The 19286-nt window shown below is 31.2% G+C and overlaps 5 protein-coding genes across 5 annotated transcripts; 1 reads left to right on the top strand and 4 right to left on the bottom strand.

The window, feature by feature from the left end:
* Positions 1-3677: 3677 nt before the first annotated feature.
* On the bottom strand, positions 3678-4553 carry MONOS_12374 (putative DDE superfamily endonuclease; the record flags this gene model as incomplete). Its single annotated transcript, XM_067864990.1, has 1 exon — positions 3678-4553. The coding sequence occupies one exon, from the start codon at positions 4551-4553 to the stop codon at positions 3678-3680; it is 876 nt and encodes a 291-aa protein (XP_067720705.1).
* A 6413-nt stretch (positions 4554-10966) lies between these two features.
* Positions 10967-11620, bottom strand: MONOS_11194 (uncharacterized protein; the record flags this gene model as incomplete). Its single annotated transcript, XM_067863702.1, has 1 exon — positions 10967-11620. One exon carries the CDS (start codon positions 11618-11620, stop codon positions 10967-10969), a length of 654 nt encoding a protein of 217 aa, XP_067720704.1.
* A 1373-nt stretch (positions 11621-12993) lies between these two features.
* MONOS_11195 (Tubulin gamma chain) lies at positions 12994-15431 on the bottom strand (the record flags this gene model as incomplete). Its single annotated transcript, XM_067863703.1, has 9 exons — positions 12994-13305; positions 13448-13563; positions 13664-13990; positions 14163-14606; positions 14710-14789; positions 14859-14967; positions 15041-15094; positions 15180-15292; positions 15386-15431. The coding sequence occupies 9 exons, from the start codon at positions 15429-15431 to the stop codon at positions 13155-13157; spliced, it is 1440 nt and encodes a 479-aa protein (XP_067720703.1). The 3' UTR covers positions 12994-13154.
* A 173-nt stretch (positions 15432-15604) lies between these two features.
* Positions 15605-17813, top strand: MONOS_11196 (chaperonin containing TCP1, group II (cytosolic)). Its single transcript, XM_067863704.1, has 6 exons — positions 15605-15679; positions 15735-15897; positions 16004-16147; positions 16199-16270; positions 16331-16449; positions 16539-17813. Exons 1-6 carry the CDS (start codon positions 15617-15619, stop codon positions 17595-17597), a joined length of 1620 nt encoding a protein of 539 aa, XP_067720702.1. The 5' UTR covers positions 15605-15616; the 3' UTR covers positions 17598-17813.
* A 538-nt stretch (positions 17814-18351) lies between these two features.
* Positions 18352-19258, bottom strand: MONOS_11197 (uncharacterized protein). Its single transcript, XM_067863705.1, has 5 exons — positions 19140-19258; positions 19005-19080; positions 18747-18950; positions 18623-18684; positions 18352-18562 (listed from the first exon to the last, which is right to left on the bottom strand). Exons 1-5 carry the CDS (start codon positions 19245-19247, stop codon positions 18464-18466), a joined length of 549 nt encoding a protein of 182 aa, XP_067720701.1. The 5' UTR covers positions 19248-19258; the 3' UTR covers positions 18352-18463.
* Positions 19259-19286: the final 28 nt, after the last annotated feature.

The raw sequence follows: 19286 nt of genomic DNA, 5'->3' as shown, positions 1-19286 counted from the left end.
AACAGATTGGAACAATTTGAGAAGTTCATCACTCAGAAGAAGAAACCGAACCTTCCGATTCTCAGGAAAGAAAGGATAACATTTTGGATGAACAGCTATTTCCCAAAATGAAACATAAAAGATCCCATGCTCATGAACATTCGTCGAGTAGTTCGGATGAAAGTCAATCAGTATATAACAGTTCTTAATCATATTATTCCTCCAGCTGTATATCTTCGTCACAAATTTCACAAAACACACAAACACATTCAAAAAATGAGAAAATAAAGAAAAAAAGATTAAGAAATGATAGCGAACAAGATTATGGAAAATTGAATAATACGGAAGATTCAGATGAAGATATTAGTGAAACAACCAAAACTCATCTTATTCAAAAGATATACTCCACCCGGTCAATAAAAACAATGACAACTAAATATTCACAGGAGTACGTTGTGCATCCAGACTTTGATGAGGATGATGATGTCGAAAAACAATGAAAAGAAAAGAATTTGAGAACAAGACAATATTATAAATGAAACAAGAATGATCGAATAATTGTTTTTAAAAAATCAATTCACAATGTTTTCATTTCATCGAAAATAATAACAATACTGCTTCAAAATAACACAATCAATTAGAAAAAATGTGTAATTCTTTTTGAAAAGTCGCAAATGTATATTTGGGTGATTCTTTTTGAAAAGTCGCAAAATATTTATTTTACAAATAAATCAGAAATTTCATATTTTGCTCAAATTTTCGTTGGTAAACACATAAACTTCACTAATATGGAATCTATAAAAGGATTGTGCTATTTCACACATTCTAAAGAAGTTTCGAAAGTGGAAACAAAAATTTGAGCAAAATATGAAATTTTTGATTTATTTGTAAATTAAACATTTGCGATTTTTCAAAAAGATTTACCCAATTATCAAAAAAAACCGAAATTTTCATATTTAGCTCAAATTTCTGTTTCCACTCACTAATCTTCTTAAGAATGTTTGAAATAGCATTATCCAGAAATAGATTTTACATTAGAGAAGTTTGATGTTCGCGGACAAATATTTTATAAAAATATGTTTATTTTTTTTTATTTGAAAATAATTCATTTGCGACTTTTCAAAAAGAATTTTCCATATTTATCATGTTTCGGCCTTTCTCATATCCACATAATTATCACCTCTTGAATAGTGCAAATGTCACTTTGATTTGATAGTGTTTGAAACAACAACGATGATTTTTTGTTTAATCCATGGCAAATCTCGAGGTGAAATCATTCATTTCTTGATTAAAAGTGAATAGTGCTTCATATAGCTATAAGTTAACCAATGTTTGCCATTTTTCAAATGAAAACAAAAAATGATATGTGAAAAAAGAGAATTCTCTTATATCGAAGAAAAACAAACCAAAACGCCATAATTATCATAAAAAAAGTAAAAAAAAAAGTTATTTTTCATTAAATTAATAAAAAAATCAATCAAATGTCACACCATTCGTTCTGGCTTTTATGAGGATTAATTTTCAGCTGTAATAATTCGGCACTACGAGAACAAATAGCAAATTTGATTTAATTATTGCATTGAATGAAATTTTCTTTATTAGAAAAATAATTTCGTTATTTTCTAGTCCTTTCATTTTTTTTGAGTTTCAAATCTTTTTTTCGAATAATTGTTAATCATCTCACTCTTGCCTATTTTCTATTCATGTTCAGAATAAAAAATTAATAATATTTATAATGCCAAGAATAAAATCAAACATTTTTGCTCATTCTCGAATATCAGAACGTAACATTGAATTAATTATTAATTGTTAAATAATCGTTGCGAGAAGAGATATCATTGAAAACACTTTTACAAGATATTTATTTTAAATTTTTGGAATAAATATATTTCATGGGACAAAAACCATAATTTGTTTTGATAATTTACTAAAAAAACAAAAATTGTTCGTTCTTTCTGTGGTGAAGTGATAAAACGAAAAACATCCAAATTTTGTGTGGTATTATTCTTTATTTTATTTATCAGTTTCCTTTTCTTAAGTTATGTTAAAGTCTCTTCAAGGACAGCACATTATGCAAAATAGTGCATCAGCTTTTTTGCACAGTTGATTTTGCACTACGCTGATAAATACTTTATGGATCGAAATCAACGACAACGATTTTTTAATAAACGTTTTGAAAAGATATTCATTTTCTTGGCTTTTGCTATATCTTTTTTGATTTTCACTTTTAAAAAACAATTTGAACAATAAAGACAAAAGAATATTTCCACTAATATTGTTTTTTTCCATTTCAACTGTTAGTTAATATGATACAAAAACAAAAGATAGTGGAGGAAAAAGAGAGGATCAAGTTTAAAGATCAAAGCTGACCCAACATGAAATATTATTTATAGCGGATTTTTTCTCTCATCAAGAAATGTTTACAAAAAAATTCGAATTGATTTTTCAAATATATCCAGTCTGAACTTTCATCAAAACCAAAGTGTGCGGGTTTATGCAAATGTGCGGGTTGACCACATCATTATTACAGAGGAGTAATTTAAATTTAAATGTGATATTTGAAAACAAATAAATTTTTCAACTTCAACAAAAAAAATATTTTTTAAGTGTTTGAAGTTTATTTTTTTTAATAAATTATTTCTTTATCATTCTTTCAAAACGAGTGAAAAACAAGATAACAAAATTACTTCAATGAAAAATTTACAGTTTCTCAAAAATTGTCTTTTATTCAATTTATTTCAATGAAAAATGACACGATTAAAAAATGAGAAAAAAAGTTTTTTTAAACAAAAAAAAATATTCTGCGTGCGAATTATTTCTTGAACTTTTTTCGTATAAAAGAGTTATTCATATTAAAATGTTAATAAAATATTTCTCAATCACACTGCTAAATTAATAGAAAGGTGAAGGTTTATCAACTCCTCAATTAATATGATTCAATATAGATTCATCTTAAAGTTTGTTTTTAAAAAACAAAATTTAGATAATAATTTATTTGGCACCATGAATAGATGGATAATCCTTTTTTCAATAATTCTTTTATTCAAATTTTGATCAAAATCTTTATTTAAAATGGATAAAAAATTAAATATATTTAATTCAAAACTGCATCATAGCAAAATGTTTGTATTTGGAAACTCATTCTTTAAGAAATATTCCATTGAGATTTATGATTAAATCAAAACTTGAAAGAAAGTCTGATAAAAAAGGAACTGCCACATGGAAAGATATTTTTCACTTCATTTGTATTGTTCCGTTTTATTATTTCTCACATTTTTCTTAATTCTTTAATTTTTTCGTATATTAATGCATTAATATAGAAGGTTTCTAATGATAGAGGGTAATAATTATATTTTAACCCTTTTTCTTTATTCTGACCCAAAAATGAAGTGTGAAAAGTTCAAAAAAACAACATAATTAGAAGAATACAAAATCAGAACTAATTCCTCTGATAACTTTCCTTTTTCCTTCACCTCTATTGAATGCATAATCTTTCTTTTCATCATCAGAATCATCGTTTTTTACAAGTCGAAATTTTCTTTTTATTTTTTTTTTTTATCATCCACAACAGTCTTCACTTCATCTTTCTCCTTTTCATCCATTTCATTTTTCCTTTCAATATTCATTTTCAAATGATTTTCCCATTTCTCTAAAAGATTTTCGTCGGTTATCACTTTTCCATAAAAGTTGAATCTATTTCATCGGGATAGAAGAGGGTAAATCGAAGATTCGGGCAGTTTCAAAAGAACTGGCCCAGAAGAATTGTGCAGAACACCACTGCAGACAAAAGCTTTCTGAATTACAGAAGGAGATAATGCAGTGTGGATGGCTTGAGGCAGAGCGTCGGAAATTGCTGCTCGTTTGGAGGAAGATGAAGAAGAAGATGGAGCTTCAAATCTGTTTGTCAGTTCAGATTTGGACACAGCAAACACTCCTCTGTGCAGTGGTTGACAGAGGTGTGTGCTGTGTGGAAAGAAGGTTAAAACGTCGACTTGTTGTTTTTGGAATTCTCGCCAGATTGATGGATCTGCGCGAGAAACATGAGAATCAAGAAGGAGAAGAATGTGTTTATTTTCAAGTGACATGCGCTTTCGTCTTTCGATAATCGAAGGTAGAAGAATCGTAAGAGCATACCTTTTAAAGCACTCGTTGTCCATCCAGCCGCTTCCATTTGCCCAGATCTCAAGCGTTGGAGATAACAGGCTTTTCAGCTCTTCTGGAAGCTTCACACTTGGCCACAAAATGACAGAAGGAAAGGCATATCCGTCCGCTGCAACAGCTGCCACGAATGTGGAATTAATCATTCTTGGCGGTTCTTTGGTGAAACCTGCTTTCGTATCTGTAGTATGCACAACAAGCTGTTTTGAGTCTGTGGGAACGCGCGTTGAAGATTCGTCGATGTTTGCAATTAAAGCTGGACTGAAACGGTATTTTTCATGCAGCTCGTCGTATGTTTTATACCAGGGTTTAAAAACGCTTCTGCACAAAACAGCCAGTCTGTTGATGTCCAAATTTTTCTGCGTTCCAGTCTTCAGCTCCGGGTGATGCTTGACAAGGCCATATGCCGTAGACATTGAAACTTCTGTAAATGGTGCGTCTTCATCATCGTTGTCTTTTTAACGTTTTCCTTCTGAAAAACAAATGATTTTAACATATAAATAAAAATATAACAAACCAATTCACTTGTTTTTTTAAAAGTCAACATATTCAAGACTTTGCTTCAATGTGAATAATATTTAAAACTCTTTGTTCCTTTTCTCCGACAACTGTTGCAGGTCTGCCAACTTTTCCAACCAGCCTTCCTTTTCTCAGCGCTCTAACTGTCTTCTTTATTCCTGTACGGCTGAATTCCTTGGAATTAATAGTATCCATTATGCTAACAACTCCATCGACAACGATGTGAGCCATTCGATCCAGCCGACTGTGATAATTCCTGTACTTGCGTGAAGACATTGCTTTCTGTAATTTTTTCTGACCTTTTTATTTTGTTTCTGTAGATATTTTCATTTTTTTTATAATATTTTTAAGATCATAATAATTTTTTATTTTTTTAATTGAAATTATATGAAAAAAAATCGAAAAATAACATTTTTAACAAACTGAAGGTTTTATGCCACATGTAACCCTCCAATTCTACACAGAAGTTCAATGAAGGAGCCTAACCCCCCATCTTCCCCCCATGCGAAATTGTGTTTGTTTCAAAATGTATTTATTTTTATCTATTGAATTCACATATATGGGTGATTATTTTTGAAATCATATTTTTTCGTTCAAAAATTTCGGTTCAAAAATTACACTTGAATATATGGAAATAATGACAAAAATGTGAAAAGGCTTATTGTTAACATTTTAATCTTTGATTCCGAAAAACCATTTGTTTTAAAAACATTTATCATGCTTTTTCACTTTTGAATTAAAATTTTCTTTTATTTATCTGACAATCTCAAAAAACAGACACCCCGAAAAAAGATATGATTTCAAAAATAATCACCCATGTACTTAAAATTCTTTTCAAATATGAAATTGTGGGAAAAGATACTGATTAAACAAAAAAAAAAGGTCTTGATAAAAAACAAAATGTCAAGATAAAACTATGACCCTAATAATTGTTGAATAGATCAATATTTTGTTTTAAATGAGAATTTGAACAACATAGATAAGTTATTTTCAGGTTTTTCATTCATTTTAATATCCCCAATACCATTGGTGGAAAACCCGGTAGCTAACACTCGAAATAGTCAGTTTTTTTCATTGAAAAAGCTATCTCATTTTATTTTAAATATTTTTATTTTTGTTTTGGAAGATGTTTGTGAATATAAAATTTTATGTTTATAAAAAAACTTTTCGAAATTCGTTGAGAATATTTTTTTCTATAATTTGATCAAAAGCATTAAAATATAAAAATAATACAAAAATCTCAGCTACAGTGTGTAGTTCATGTATGCCGAAAATATTTCATTAAGCCATTAATAATAAATTATATTTCTCTATTATACAACTATTATTTTTAGTGAACGGGCACGCCAGATACATGCTTTGATTGGAACTTGCATTTTTGGAAGTCAAACATTTCATATGCAAGTTAACAGTTTGTTATTTTTTTAATGTTATGCACTTTATTATTTTTTGCTATTCTCTTAGTTAAAAATACAAATTCATGCTTTTTAGCTGATTTGACGATTGCATATTTTTATTTGAGTTTGTCAGTGTTAAATATTTCATGGCTTTTACGATTGAACAATATTGTGTAGAAAATACTAACTTCTTGAGATTATTCAATTTTTAAAACATTTTAATAAGTTGATTCTAATATTTTTGACTTTTATCATTTTTAATAATTTGACGATAAGTTTGTTAAATGTTTGTTTCAAGTTCCAATTTTGTTTCTATATGTTTGGCAAGTTGAAAATACATAATATACAAACGATGTTATTTATTTTGTTATTTTTATTTAAATGCTATTAAAATTTTATTTGTATATATATATTTTTATTAATTAATAGATTTAAGATTTTGAGATTTTTCAATTAATTTTCAACAAATATTGGCAATATGTTATTTCAACATATTATTTTTATTGTCCAGTGAGTGATAACAATAATTTCAACGTGGCATTTCAAAACTCATGATTGTTGAATTTCAAATATTTGTTGATAAATCGGTTTTGCAGATATCATTATTAATTAAAAACTGAAGTAATTAATAATTATTGCACATTTTTGTTCAACATTCTTTAGAAAATGGACGGAAACCATGTTTATTTAGTGATTTTGTAAAAAACATATATTAAATATCTACTGTTTTATCAATATCGTTAAAAAAAATTTAAAGTGATAATTACATTCAAAATTTACTTTATAACACTTAAAAATAAATAGAGACAAAATTGGAACTTGAAACAAACATTTAACAAACTTATCGTCAAATTATTAAAAATGATAAAAGTCAAAAATATTAGAATCAACTTATTAAAATGTTTTAAAAATTGAATAATCTCAAGAAGTTAGTATTTTCTACACAATATTGTTCAATCGTAAAAGCCATGAAATATTTAACACTGACAAACTCAAATAAAAATATGCAATCGTCAAATCAGCTAAAAAGCATGAATTTGTATTTTTAACTAAGAGAATAGCAAAAAATAATAAAGTGCATAACATTAAAAAAATAACAAACTGTTAACTTGCATATGAAATGTTTGACTTCCAAAAATGCAAGTTCCAATCAAAGCATGTATCTGGCGTGCCCGTTCACTAAAAATAATAGTTGTATAATAGAGAAATATAATTTATTATTAATGGCTTAATGAAATATTTTCGGCATACATGAACTACACACTGTAGCTGAGATTTTTGTATTATTTTTATATTTTAATGCTTTTGATCAAATTATAGAAAAAAATATTCTCAACGAATTTCGAAAAGTTTTTTTATAAACATAAAATTTTATATTCACAAACATCTTCCAAAACAAAAATAAAAATATTTAAAATAAAATGAGATAGCTTTTTCAATGAAAAAAACTGACTATTTCGAGTGTTAGCTACCGGGTTTTCCACCACCTACCGGGTTTTCCACCAATGGTAATTTGATATTCAAATATTTATTTGTTATTCACATAATTTTTAAGAACTCCTTGATGAACTTAATAATTGCACTTCTGTTGAACAGACTTCTGTAATAGAGACATTATATTTTAATGGAAAACATGAGCAGCTTTGAAATTGAAACAGTTATTTCAGATAAAATTCAGAAAAAAATTAACGATATGATTGAGAAAAAGAAAGAAAATTTGAAAAACATGTTTTTGCTTTTGAAGATAATTGGATTCTGGGTAATAAAGAAAGATGCGTAGCGATTTCAATTCTATTGTTCCCATTTGCGTGTCACATTGGAGAACATGATTCGTGATGAAGAGAAGCTAAAGGATAAAGAGAATGAAAACAACATGTTTGAGCTTTGCAAATGCTATTTAGCGTTAAGTTACAACAGGCACATAGCAGATGAGATAGTTTCTATTTGCGTACCATGTATATTAAAGATTACATTGGAGATTATGGAAAAGAAGGATAAGGAAAAAGTAGTGATTATAGGATTGATGGGCTTGTCCAACTTCAGCAAGATACACGTATGTTTAGAGCATTTTAATTGACAATTTCAATAAACTTTCATATGCTTTAGGTTGTAGAAAGTGGATGCAAAATTATACAGGAGTAAAATGAGAGAGATAATTAGATTTCGACAAGAGCATCGCTGTCTCACTCCTTTCGAGAATCTATTTGCTTGTATTTTTCTGTTCAATAGAATGTATTACAACAAAAAAATAGGCTACTTTATTGCAACTAAGCTTAACTTTTTGAGAGAAGCAATAATGGTGGTTGAAGAGATGGAACAAGAAGAGCTGTGGAAAAGAACGAGATTTGAGGAAGAGCGAAGGGACTATGCGGATCTTGTGAAGAAATGGTGCGAAATCATTCATATGTACTTTTTATGCAATGTGCTTGGGAACTGGGATAAAATGTTGGTGATTAATTGCATTGCGAGGCTGTGCGTGATTGTTTCATATTTTGATATGTGGACATTTTACGATTGTTTTGAGCTAATATCAAATAATAAAGACATTGACTTTGATTACTCGCACACAATAACCATTGATTATAAAATAAGAGGAGGAGTAGCCTCTCTGTGCTTGAACATATTACGTCGGCCGACACAGACAGAAAGGGTTAAAATACAATGTATGAATTTCCTTTCACTTGCCACTGAATTATACAGCACATACACCTTGAGGCATCTTCGAAGTTTTCAAAGTAAAATTTTAGAAATGTTGGAAGAAGAAGGATGGGATGATATTGAGCTTTCTTTTCGATATAAACCAGATTGATTTTTTCTATGAGGAAAAATGGAGATGCCAGGCAGGTTTAAGGAAACAGGATAAATGAAAGCGAGAATAAAAGATGTCAAAAAGTGGGATTGAGTTGTAGAATTCAATCTTTTAATTTATAGATACAATGCAGATTGAATCAAATTATTCAAATAGAAAAAATAATTTAAAATTGTGGGGGTTATTTAAAATAACCCCTGTTTATTTGAATTGACTTGCTTATTTTTAAAATCTACATCCTATTTTGAATTGAATGTTCCAAATATGAAAGTAGATTGCAATTAATTATTTTCATAAAAGATTGATATAAAATACAAAAGTTCATTTCGATTTTCTTTTTGCATAAAATTTTGATCTTTCAATAATCAACTTCGAAAAAATAGAATAATTCGATAATTCGTTTAAAATGCTATTTTAACTTATGTTATTGAAAACATGAGTTTAATAATGCGAGTATGTATGGTTTTAACAATTAAAAATTCATTTTTCCCAATATACAAATCATAAAAGCTTCATCAAATTTTTGGTTTATTTCTTCGCAATTGCAAACTGTTTCTTAATAACTGTAACATCAACAACAACTTCTGTGCCATTTTGTTCAGCACTCATAAGGTAATTACTGCTTTTTTTTTGTTTTAAGCAACAGCAATTTTCAAACAATGTTGTTTTTCATTTTTCACCTTGTTGAAAAACAATACCTTTAATCATTTACGTGAAATAGATAAATCGATAAATATTAAAAGGTATATATGGTTTTTTTTTCAAGATTTAGTTTTTTATGAAGAACATTTTATATTATTTCAAAATTTTCTTTTTCGATATTTATCTAATTATTTAGCCGATTACACATTTTTTCTTTCGTGTTCCGAATTCTATAAACCTTTTTATTTTTTGATGCTCCATATTTTTAACTCTCTTCATCCTCAGGATTACTCGCAAACAGATATTTTATTTCTTTGATCACATTTATTTATTTTCGCGTCCCCATCAACAGATTTCTCTTCCGACACATTCAGAACACTATCAAATGATCAATCATTACTTCCCTCAACAGCCAATCCACTTCTCTCTCCGCCTTCAACTCCTCTTTCCTGCACCAAACACGCCCTTCACCAAATGCTGCTGTGGTGCATATTGGATCTGAAAATAAAAGAAAAACACCAGGCAGATTAGACTCATTCAATGAAAACAGTCATCGCTTTGAATGGTGCGAATGGAATGATTCTAATAGCGGAAGTGATCATGGAGGCGCACTTAAAGTGAGTTGCACAAATGCAAATCTCACAATCATTTCTTGTTCATTCAATAATTGTTCATGCACAGGTAATGGCCATGGTGGAGCGTTATATTGCGATAGTTTGTTAAAAATTGATATCACAAAATCCAATTTCACAAGCTGTTCAGCTGCTCATGGAGGAGCAGTTCACACATGGTATCCGCAAACGAATTCTATTTATCACATTTCGGAAAACAGAGTTGAAAGTTGCTCAATAACATATTGGTGTGGAACGGGTTGGTATTTCTGGCTCAATAATATGACTTCAACTTGTCAATTCCTGTTCACCAAATGCAAGTGCATTGCTAATTCTGGTGGTGATGCAGCTGGTTCTTTAACATTTAATTGGCCTCCAAGCAACAAACCAAGTCAATTTTTGGTCAATGATTGTCAGTTTATAAATAACAAATTGACATCAACTTCAACTTCATGGGGAGGAGCTGGGCTTTGTTGCACAAACACCTTCACTTGGATGAATGAAATCAGATTCATCATATTTTGTTTCTTCGATGGAAATATTGCAACTAATGGCAGAGGGAATGATGTATTCTTCAATGGCAGCAGCATAACCCTATCCCCATTCCAGCAATGTGGTTCAACAACTCCAACAAAAAGAGTGTATAATAATGGAAAAGCTGATAGTGATGTGTACAACAGTTGGCTTCCAATCATCAACCAGAACAAAATAGTCTCAAATGGTGGAAGTGATGTCGATGCCTGTGGCAAAACACAGCAAAGCTCCTGTGCCACAGTGGAGTATACTCTCGGATGCATTGCTCCCTTCAGTGATGCCTCCCTCACTCTCCTCAGCTCCATTTTCACTCCCGCTCAAACACTTTCCTTCCGTGCCCCAAATACAAAAATCACTGGAAATGGAACAACTGCCACCACCATCACCTCCAGTAGCATTCTCCAACCATCAAACTCATATTCACAGTCATCACAATCAACATCATTGTTATCATCATTGTTATCATCATCTTCTTCTTCCTCTCCTTCATCATCCACTGATACATCTGCCTCGTCTTCCCTCTTCCAACAGACCCAGGGCTCCCTCACAGTCTCTGCCCTCGCCATCGCCCACAACTCCTCAAACCAAATCACCCCCATCCTCTTCCACCTCTCCCAAAACTCCCCTTCCCTCAACCTCAACACAACCACTATCACTGGGACAACCCCATCTTCATCATCAATCACCACATCCCTCTTCTTCCTCACTGCTGGCTCCCTCGTCCTCAACCACACAACAATCACCAGTCTCGCCCTCAACAGCCAGAGCATCTTCCACCTCGCCTCCCTCACAGCTCCCCTCACCATCAACTCCTCCAACATCACCGACATCACCTCCGCAGCCTCCCCCGCCAGCTGTGTTCTCTCTTCTGCCACCTCTCCCGCCCTCTCCCTCTCCCTCGCCAACTGCACCATCACCAACATCAACTCAGCTCCACAAAACCAACAGACTCCCACCAATGACGGGTGCATCTCATTCGCCTCATCTGCCTCTGCCAACTCGTTTTCGGCGAGCAACACCAATTTCTCCAGCTGCTCTGTGAGCGAAAGGAAAACGGATATCGAGAAAATAAAAGCGGAAAAAATTACAGAGAATGTGGGATGCTTCTAAAAATAGATGCAAAGGCGAAAGGAAGAAAATGTACTTCTTTTCAAAGAAGTTGGCATTAGAGATTTTCCGGGGATGATGTATGAAAATGAAGAGAGAATTGATAACGAAAATAAAGAAGATGCGTGAAGTTATGAGAAAGAGAGAGGCTTAATTTAAGAAAAAGAGAAAGATCATTTGGAAATTATGAGATTACAGCAAAAGAGAAAATGAGTGAAAAAATGAGGAAATAAGGAAAATGAAAAATGAAAAGAAAATAGACCTACGATTCTGCAACTTTAACATAACCATTTTATGCAAAAAGTGTTTATGCATTCTGTATAATAAAACACACTCACGAAACAAATATATTCTTCAGAATTTACAGAATATTGTTGTTTTCTTTTTATTATTTATGCAAAAACTATAAAAATTATCTTCAAAGTGAATCATTCTTCACACAAAACTCAAAACAAATTATAATTTCACTTTATTAACAAATTATTTATTTAATATTTATTTAATTTTTGCGTGAAAACAAGCTTCTATTGAATTATCAAGGTTTGTTTAATAAGACCGTCAAAAAAGGTTTGATTTTTCTGTTATTTACACTTTGTTTTTATTAGTGTTTTTTGTTTGTTTTATTTTCCTTTCCCACAATTATTATTTATTTGAATGATCTTTTCTAATTTGAATTTGGATGGTGATTTCAAATTTTTGTCCTTTTATCTGAATTAAGTGGACATAATTCAAATTAATAGAGGTTTATTTAAAAAACCTCAATTAATTCAAATTTCCCAACTTAATCTGCATTGTATCTTATAAACTTGCTTTTTTTTAAAAATTTTGCTTTCATTTTTTACACAATATTGATCTTTAGACAAATAGCATTATAGTTGCTTTTGAAGAATTTTAAATATGTTTTTTATTTTTATTAGTTATAATTGTTTTTAGCAATGCTTTGGATTTCTATATTTGGCATAAGTTCGTATCATCAATTGCTTTTGGTTTATTAAGCCTTTCATTTCATCTTCTTTGAAATCCAATAAAATTTTTAAAAAAGATAAAACTAGTTTGCGTATAATTGTTTTTTCAAAAATCAAATAATTTACCGTTTCTGATACAATTATCAAATGCGCATTAATTTGATGAAATGAAAAAAAAAAAAAAAAAAAAAAAAACTTTTTGAAAGAAAAAATGAATGAAACACTTATTAAGATCATCATTTAATCATTTGGACTTAACAATCCTATATCATATTTTCAAGTGATTCGTATCATAATTTTTGTTTGTTGTGATTGTGACTTCATTTGATTTAAAAAACATAATATGTGAATAAAAAAAAAAGCAAAATAACACAAACATTAATAATTGTGAAGTGAATACAATAAAAAGAGAGTAAAAAAATAAAAATAAAAATTATGGCTGAGTAGAAGAAGGGAAAGAAGTAGAAGGAATTGCAGATGAAGACATCGGAGCCATTTCGTCCATTTCTCTTTCTGTTCCCCATTCAGTGTATGAAGGAGATTCCATAGCTTGATACTCGTCAATCAATGATTTCACAGTCTCACTGAATTTTAAAATAAAAAGTTAATTCATAAAAAAAATGTTATGCATAAAGAATATTTAAATTAAAAATAAAATGTGTATAATTTCCAAAACAAAACCGAAAAGAAATATGCAATTTCAAAAAAAAAAAAAAAAAAACAAACGCAGCCTCATCAAATTCAGATGTTCCGTCTGAAAACAGTGATGTCTTTTCATATTCCTGAAGATAAGCGCGTCTGTCGTACATTTTCTTGAATTCATCGTAGTTCTTCTTCAAAAGCTGAATATCAAATTTCATGTTTGTCAAAATTTAAACAATTAATTATCATAATAAAAAATAAACAATATAATGCACATAAAGTTTCAATATCTTAACAAACAGTTCTGATGCTCGTGTGATTTGCCAACATCAGCCCAGTTACCCTATTTCTCTGCTCCACAAATTGCGACTTTCTAGCTACTGTGATCTGGAAGCTGGCAGGCGCCCAGGGAATAAAGTTGATCATCTTTCTTTCTTTGATCCGTTGAAGTGATTTGTGTATTTGCATTTGTTCCACTCCTTCGCCTCCTCCTGCACCTCCTCCCTGTATGATTGCCAACAAAGACGAAAAAAACCCGCGACTGGTAGAAACAGAAACCATCGCCTGATGAGGATGTAAAAGTCTACGAAGCACATCCATCACGCTTGTCTTTCGAATTGATTGTGTCTGTCAAATCAAGTTTGTCATAAAAAGATGAAAAAAAAATTAGAAATTTCATCAATTCAATTAAAATAAAACAAAATAAAAAATTAAAAGGAAAAGTGTTCAACAATAAGTAATAGATGTAAAAAGAACAGAACACAAAACAAAATTACAAAACGGAAAATTGTTAACAAACAACTGTGGTTGAAGTGAACGGGGTGTATGCAGTCATCAAGAAATGACATCTCGGAGTTGGAATTAGAGAAGAGAGAATAGAAACAAGATCGTTGTTCATGTATGATGGGAACCGGAGTGTTGATGTCGACGCAGCAATGACAGATGATATAAACGTGTTCAAATCGGCCATCGATGGATCAGCAATCTTCAGCCTCTCTTCTGCAATACGATAAAGTGCTGTGTTGTCCAGCACCACCACACTGTCCGCGCACTCTTCCAACCTCTTCAACGTAAGCAAGGAGTTGTACGGCTGGATCACCACATCGCTTGCCCCAGCCATATTGGGAAACACTGAATACGTTTGAAGAACTTTATGTGGATATCTGTCACTTAATTGCTCCAAAAGATAGGATCCATAACCAGAGCCAGTTCCTCCAGCAATTGAATGGCACAAAGTGAAACCCTATTAAGAAGGCAAACCATATTGTTTGTTTTAAGAAATATATATTTACGTAATGAATATTAAAATACGTAAAATCTAAAATCAATGCAAGTAATGTTTCAACCTCTAAGCTGTCGCATCCATCAACTTCTCGATCAATGAGATCAAACAGCTCTTCATGCGTTTTGCTTGCCATTTCATATCCTATTAAAGTGCATTATATATTGATGTTTGCAAGTCCTTTAAAAATGCTATAAAAAAATGGATTTCAACCTGCTCCCCAATTATTCCCTGCCCCTCGTCCTTCTGATATCTTTGGCATAAAAAAGTTTTCTGGATTAAAAAAATGCTTCATTGGTCCATTTTTAATCCCTCCGATAACCTGTTTAATAAAAAGAAAATATTGCAATTTAGCAATATTGATAATACAATTATTCAAATCTTTAAAAAAGTACCTTTGGTTCCAAATCAATTAAAACTGCACGAGGCACAAATCTATCGTCATCGGCCTACATTTCAACATTTGTATTAATGAAGCAGAATGTAATATTATTTTTGAATTGAGGAAAAAGAATTTTCTTTATAAAATCAAACTTGGTAAAAAAAGACATCTTTTCGATCATCCACAGCTGCAGCTTCATCCTTTAATACTCCATCTAATTCTATTCCATGCTCAGTTGTAATATTTTTCCAAAATTCATTCCCGACTAAAAAAAATTTCAATAAAAATTATTCAGCAAAAACGTATCATTCATTCATTAAAACAACTAATAACAAATTATAAATATCAATAACAAAACTTTGATTCCCGCACTGTCCGCACTGTATTGTTAATATTTCTCTCATAAGTCTTTATTTTAAATTGAGAATGATCGATAACCATCATAATATATATTTTGAAAATTCTCATTACATCTTATCAAAAAATACACGTTGCTTACAATAAATTTTTTGTGTAGTGCTTTTCCCAATAAACTCAAAACAGAAAAAATTACTGCTATTGGTTAAAGATCAGATCAAAGAATTCAAAAATGTCTGTAAATCCAATTCTGAGGCAAGGGGCAAGTGAAGACAAAGCTGAAAATGCGAGGATGGTTTGCTACTATAATATTTATCAACTTTGCGCTTATTTCATCTTTCTTTTATTAGTCAAATTTTGTTGGAGCAATTGCGGTGAAAGATCTTGTCAAATCAACACTCGGCCCAAAAGGCATGGATAAGATTATGCAAAGCACAACAAATCCTAAAGAGATAACAATTACAAATGATGGTGCCACCATTTTGAAGAGCTTGGCATCCGATAATGCTGCTGGTTTGAATATTTCATTTTGTTTTTGATAAACAGAATTTTATCACCAATTTTTATCATGATATTGGATTTTTTATTCAATGATTTTCATGTTTTTGTATTAATTCAGCAAAAATTCTAATTAATGTCTCAATGACACAAGATTCTGAAGTCGGAGATGGAACAACTAGCGTTGTTGTCTTAACTGGTGAGTTGCTTGCCGAAGCAGAAAAATTGGTTGATAAAAAAATCCATCCTCAAACAATCATCATGGGTTTGATTCTCAATTAGTATTTTTATTTTGAATGCTTTTTCTTTATTATAGGTTTCAGGAAAGCACAAGAAGTTGCTCAAAAAGCTTTGTTAAAATGTGCTATTGATAATTCAGAAGATAAAGGTGCACCACTTTTTATACATTTTGCCTTTTTTCAATAATTTTTTACGAAAATTTATTTAGAAAAATACATGAATGATCTATTAAATCTTGCTCGAACAACGCTATCGTCCAAGATCCTCACTCAAGATAGAGAACAATTTTCGCGAATGGCAGTTGAAGCCATCTTGAGACAAGGAGATGTGTGCACTTTACGCAACAAAATAAAACAAAAAACTTAACGTTCATGTATTTTTTTGTATTAACAATTGAAATATTTGTATTTTCATAGGATGTGAGTCTTGAATCAATTGGATTTATAAAGAAGATTGGAGGAACACTTGCTGACAGTTATTTGGATGATGGAATATTGCTGCCAAAGTCCATTGGTGTTGGACAGCCACACAGAGTTGAGCATCCAAAAATCATGATTGCAAACACCGGAATGGATGCTGATAAGATTAAAATATATGGAGCAAAAGTTAAAACATCGAAAATGGAAGATCTTATTGAATTGGAAGCAGCCGAAAAAGAGAAGATGAAGAAGAAAGTCGACAGAATTTGCTCCTCGGGCTGCACAGTATTTATCAATCGCCTCTTAATCTACGATTATCCACAACAACTTTTCACTTCAAAAGGAGTTGTCTCCATTCAACATGCAGAATTTGATGGAATAGAACGATTGGCAAAGGTGACAGGTGCAGAGATTGTGGGTGAGTTCAGTGAAGGCACACAATACAAACTGGGAACATGCGATTTGATTGAAGAAGTGATAATTGGAGAAGATCGTGTCATCCGCTTTTCTGGTTTACCATTCAAAGGAGCATCAACTATTGTGCTTCGTGGAGCAAATCAGCACGTGCTGGATGAGGCTGAGAGATCTCTTCATGATGCCCTTTGCGTGCTTCAGCAGACTGCCCGCGATCACCGTGTTGTGTATGGTGGTGGTTCTGTGGAAATGGTTATGGCACAAGCAGTTGAAGAGGAAGCGAATAGAACAGGAGGCAAAAAGCAATTGGCTATGCTTGCATTTGCAAGTGCTCTTCGCCAAATTCCCACAATTCTTGCAGACAATGCTGGTTATGATGCACATGAGATCGTATCCCAGCTCAGAGCAGCACATTATGAACATTCGTTGAAGAGAAAAGAAGCAGGAGATTCAGCATCTGGTGAATGTGATTTGGGGTTGGATCTGGATTCAGGCAAAGTTGGGAGCATGAAAAAGTTGGGAGTTGTGGAATCTATTCGTGTTAAGAATGCAGTCCTCAACTCAGCCAGCGAAGCATGCGAGCTGATTTTACGTGTGGATACAATTCTTACTGCCGCTCCAAGAGAAAGACAGGAGCAGTAATAAGTCTTCAATCAACATTTTCCCACCATATTTTATTTCCGTCACTTTGACTCTATACAACTCACATTGCCTTTTTCTTTACAGTCTCAATTCTTTCACAAACATTCATTGCTCTTTTAAATCAAAGATGTTGCATCAAGCAACTCTAACAAGATAAAACACTTCAAGAATGTTTTAGTACTTCTTTTAAAAACTAATAAAAATTGCAAAAGTCAACCACATTTCAAATGTGGCTTGATGCATTTGGACTAACATCAAAGCATCATGAAGAGTAATATTTGGGAAAATCAACACTCGACAAATTTTGTGAAAGGAATCAAAGGAAAGTGAACATTTTTCATTTCAAAAAAAAAAAAAATGCAACGAAATTTTTGATTCATATTGTTTGAAATCAGAAAAAGAAGTGTCCTTCTTTGATGTTGTGAGCAATGCTGTTAATTAATTTCTGCAAATAACAGCAACTTTTTTGAATTGAAATCTATAAAGAATAAATTTGAATCAGATAATTTATCATAATTTGATTTCATTTTTAGAAAGAGTCAATTGTTGACTTTTAATTCTCATTGCCCTTTTGACAATTTTTTGATATCCACATTTTTCGCAACAATTATCCAGTTTTTGTTGTTCAGCCTTGAACATATATTGAACATCCTTAGATGATTTCAAATTCTTTAAAATGTTATTCTACTGCATGATATTAACAAAAGGCAAGAAAAATATTAATCGAAATCAATTTTTTCAAAAATCAAACAAGTTTTAATTTTATGAGAAATTTATTATTTAAACAAAAATACTTTAAAAAAATTTGAGATGTATAACAAGAGTTATGTAATGAAAAAACTCAAAATATTATGATAAATCACTCATCAAAAGTACTCATCTTGAAGAATACGATGATAATTTTTATTCTGTTCGAAAGGAGGAATTGAAAGAGTATTAGGCAATGCTCGCTGAAGATCTTTCACCTTAAAAGAAAGTTATTTACAGACAGATGAAAAAGAAAATTTGAAGCATATTATGCACACTTGCTCAGTTATATTCTTTAACTGCTCAGAAAGATGATCTATTTCGATTTTCACATCAATAACTATTTTTAAAATTCAATCATTGTTCAAAAATCATAACATTCACTGAAATGAAAGGTCATACTTTCTTTTGTTAGTCCGGGAGCTTGTGAGGTGATGTCAGTTCCATAATTGTATAACTCATTACAAATTGGAAGCAGAGTTTCCCTTAAATAACGAACATATCCAACAATTTGTTCTTGCTTTTGCTTTGCGGAACCGATTTTATCCTTATTTTGCTTTTCAAGACCGTATATAAAAGGAAGTAAAACTCCAGATGTCATTTGAGCTAAAAAATAAATTTCCAAATTTTTTTAAAGATATAAAAAGCCTTGAAACATACGCAGCTGTACACTTTCTATAACCCCCCTTTTTTCTGATCCCTCAAGTTGAGGAGGAAGTTCTCCAATAACCTTTGTCTTCATTATTTAAATTATGTTAACTTTTCATTTATTTTTGTAAAAATAACGACACAAACCCGTGAAAAATTGATATCTGGATTAAGTTTTTGCAATTGTGTTGATACATCACCATCTCCAGGTTTAACTGGGCCGCCAGCAGAAGGGAGACTTTGTTCTGGCCCCATCAAAATAATTTCTTATGGGTAAATTATTTACACAAAAAG

This window comes from Monocercomonoides exilis, assembly GCF_001643675.1.
Source record: "Monocercomonoides exilis strain PA203 chromosome Unknown scaffold52-633478, whole genome shotgun sequence".
Classification (NCBI taxonomy): domain Eukaryota; phylum Preaxostyla; order Oxymonadida; family Polymastigidae; genus Monocercomonoides; species Monocercomonoides exilis.
The sequence above is the reverse complement of the archived record's forward strand: the minus strand, read 5'-3'. Positions and strand labels throughout refer to the sequence as shown.